We start from the raw sequence: 3,747 nt of genomic DNA on the forward strand, positions 1-3,747 counted from the left end.
AATGTAGTTGATAAATATATATAACTTGTTGTATAATGCATTAATGCCAAGAAATGAAAGTTAAGAGATTATTGTATCTAGGGTAACAATACAGAGTATGATAAAAAAAACTCTACTAAGAAAGACATGATCTAGACCATTGTTTGAGATGTGTGTATCTCAATTGTATCGTAGAATTTGTTTAAGAATTCTTAGGTAACTCTTAAGGGTTAAAAACATTGTTCAATAGACACATGTCAAATGTAGCATGAATCATAAACCTTGAGGGCAGTTATAGCTCCTCGAACACCTTGGAGGCAGGTATAGCCTCTCAAGCTCTTCGACTAGCTACCGATGAGCATTTTGAGACTTTTGGCTTGCAACTGATGAGCAAAGCTACAACAAATGTGAGTTCATAGTCTGCGTCCGATTTGAACTATGTCGTTATAAGTGGTTTATATGTCTAACCAAGATTGTACACTATGAAGTACTTTACATGGGTTGCTACGCCCAAAGAAGTTATTTTTGAAATAACTGATTATAGTAGAATATGAATATCTACTTTGAAAATGAAGAAAGTAAATTAGTAAAAAAAGATAAAATCTATAAATAACAAGTGTGGTTAGTTAAAAAACTAAACTAAGATTAAGAGCATAGGGTTAACTACATTTGTATGATTGTATCTTATTTGTAGATGTGAACTTAAAACTCACTACATTCATAACAATAGTATTTTATTTGTAGATGTGCACTTACGTGTTAATTTGACTTGAACTCCTACTCAACTAGTATTGAACATCAAAGTGCTTAGAATATATTATTTTATCTTTGCACTCTTTTATTCTTATTTAAATTATTATTATTGATAGATGAACGAGCCTTCTTATAAAAGAAAATTTATAAAAATTATTTTTAGTAGTTTTCTTGTCAAAGAACCTAACTTGCTAAGCCTCGGTTTGGGTCGTTACAGGTATACATTGCATCTCTCCCTGCACTGACGTGCATTTAATGACCTCACGAATATTAAAACAAACAACTGGTACTTTCAGTCAATGTCCATGTCAGCGTAAAACTGTGAGGGCTTACTTACCCCTCGACCTCAAGGAGTCCCACGCTTTGGCTTGCTTACACATGGGTGATGCCCACACGGTGTTTGAACCTAGACCGCCAGTCAAACAGTCTAGGCCTATCTGGACAAGCCACAGCTTGAAGTTAAAGTTGGATCCATTGATTGAGAAAAACTAGATCAATTTTGGTAAAAATAACGATGACAATTACTCCATGTGAGACAACCAATCTTTAAACCTAACTGTTGTTAACAAGGGATCCGATTACATTTTGTTGGTAGGAAAGAAGGGGCAACGGTAACGTAATTTGCTCGTAAAGAGAACACCGAAACAACAACAAACTCAACAACTATGGGCAGGAATCATAACTGATCCATGGATATGACCCAACGTAGTTCACTAATCAAACGGGTCCAGGTGCTACCTGTTTCTTGATCGGGGCAATTAACCACAGATCCATGGATATAACATAAACAAGCGAGGGCAGCAATTGCTGATGTCAACAACGAGACGAGCACAAACACGTAAAATAAAGAAATCAAAACCAATGACTTTGAATCCACGTAAAATGTCATCAAACACATACATTACCTTACCTCACTGTTTCCTTTTCTTTCCCCTTCCCACTTATCTTTTTTTCAACTCCCTTTTCCACCTCCTTTTCTCGATTGAAAAGCAACACACGGCACGGCAGAGGCCTACACCAGCTATCTCATATGCACTACCCAACAAGCCTTTTACTGTGTACGCACTGTTTATTCCATCCATCACCAAGGAAACCACAGTTTCCACTCAGGAAAAACTAAGAAAAAACAAGGACGAAGAAGAAGAAGAGGGGGGCGATCTCCGGCGCCATCATCGCAGAAGAAAAGATTGGAGATCGATCAATTCCCATCTCTACGTTCTTTTCTTCTTCACAATTTAGGAGATTCAAATCTTCTCGAGTTTCTCTGCTTTGATTACGGGATTGGCCCTCGCGATGGCTTCCCGCCCGGCAGCCTTGAAGTCGAACGCGCAGACGTGCTTCTCGGGCAAGCGGTGCGACGCGCAGAACGTGCTACCGCACCTGCACTTGAACCCCGTCAGACCCACCCGTTTGTTGCAGCTGGAGCAGCGGTTCGGCTTGCCGTAACTCGGAGACGAAGACGCCGGAGAGGAGGAAAGGGAGGGGGAAGAGAGGGAAGAAGGAAAAGGGAGGATGACGGCCTGGTGGGACGCATCGGCGTCCCAGATTCCAGCCTTTTTGGGCGATTCTTCTGCCAGGCTTAGCGATTTCTCCAGCGCGGGTTTCGCCGACGACGACTCCTGGGGATCCTTCAATCGGAGGTCTCGGTAGCACTTGGAGCAGAGGTTCATCGTCGCCGGGCTGCCGAAGAACCCGCAATTGTTGGCGCAGAGGCGGTGGTTCTCCTGCGGTCGGCACCCTGTCCCGTCCGCCCCTCTGTTCCAGCTCTCCTCCGCCATTTCTGCGACACAAGAAAAACGAGAGCTTCATTATAGGTTTTCTTTCATTCGAGATATTTAACGAAAAAACGCGAGGTTCAGCGATTAAGAAATAAATCAGGAATATTCATGAAGATGATGGTGGTGATGACGGGGTCGCCCCAACGAAAAGTTCGAAAAAATGGAAATTTCATGATCATAATTAGCAAATTCTCAAGCCCAATTCAATGATGAGAAAATTATATGAAGCGTTTCCTAACAATTACTCCAAAATGAAATTAACAAATTAAAACAACAAAGCAACTCGAAGGATGAAGCACGTTGCTCGTATTATATTCGAGAGTTCACGTTAACCAAGAAAAATCAAATCTACTCTCAGAGAAAAGGATATCGTAAATAAATAAAAAATATGTTTCTTCAACCTCGAATTCAATCGAGACAACAAATCCTTTCCTAAAAAATCTAAAAATCCTTTGAACCTCGTGAGGTTTTGAGACAACATCTCGTTTCAAATATTAATCCAAAAAATCCTTTCCTAAAAAAAAGGAAATAGAAAACCTACCCTAAAAAACCCTTCACGCTAAATTATTCTATTTCCATTAATCGAGAAGAAAATCAACAAAAAATCCTAACCGGAGAAAAAGATCCTTTTCCTAGCAACCCGACACAGAAGAAAAAAAAGAAAACTTGAGAAAAGGAAAACATTTCTCAGAAATTAGAGAAATCAACGAAACGCCGAAACAAAGCAAAGAATCGGAGAAAAGAACTCACCGTTTCTCAGATGGAAAAGTTTCCCTTTGTCTTCTTCGACTTCTTTCCTCTGCGCCTTCCAATCGAAAATCGACGAAGTCGAGGCTCTTCCGAAATGAAGCCCCGCTCGCTTCGCCTCACGAGAGCCAAAGACTTGAGAAGGTACAGGTTTTCTTTCCCCCAAACACAGAAAAACTAAAGTTGGGAAAAAAAAAAGCAACTCCCTACACGCTTTCCCCGCAAGGAAAATCAGCGAACGATCGCCTAGGCCCCCTTTCCTTTTTGTAATGCGGTTGATATCGTAACTACCCCTGACATTATCCGAACTTTCGATTGTACCATCACTAGGCATGCTGCAGCGTCTAGAGAGTGGTATTTTTGTTGGTTTTTTGATGTTTTGGGCCCATCCTTGAACGCGTGGCCCCGATTATTAAAGAGCCTAACCACACTTCCTAACCTCACCCACCTCACTTAACCACGCGGGTTCCGCGGGGCCACCGGCTGTTGC

General features: G+C 41.2%; 1 protein-coding gene across 1 annotated transcript; it reads right to left on the reverse strand.

Moving 5' to 3' along the window:
* Nucleotides 1-1,584: 1,584 nt before the first annotated feature.
* On the reverse strand, nt 1,585-3,487 carry LOC149840213 (zinc finger A20 and AN1 domain-containing stress-associated protein 1-like). The gene is made up of 2 exons (XM_090004369.1): nt 3,261-3,487; nt 1,585-2,512 (listed from the first exon to the last, which is right to left on the reverse strand). The coding sequence occupies exon 2, from the start codon at nt 2,508-2,510 to the stop codon at nt 1,977-1,979; it is 534 nt and encodes a 177-aa protein (XP_089860495.1). The 5' UTR covers nt 2,511-2,512; nt 3,261-3,487; the 3' UTR covers nt 1,585-1,976.
* Nucleotides 3,488-3,747: the final 260 nt, after the last annotated feature.

The sequence above is a fragment of the Nuphar pumila genome, chromosome 4 (assembly GCF_984573655.1).
Source record: "Nuphar pumila chromosome 4, dmNupPumi1.hap1.1, whole genome shotgun sequence".
NCBI classification, from domain to species: Eukaryota; Viridiplantae; Streptophyta; class Magnoliopsida; order Nymphaeales; family Nymphaeaceae; genus Nuphar; species Nuphar pumila.

Bases quoted from the DNA above. Each gene is read 5' to 3' on its own strand.
- LOC149840213 (XM_090004369.1), bottom strand. From the start codon at position 2,510: ATGGCGGAGGAGAGCTGGAACAGAGGGGCGGACGGGACAGGGTGCCGA.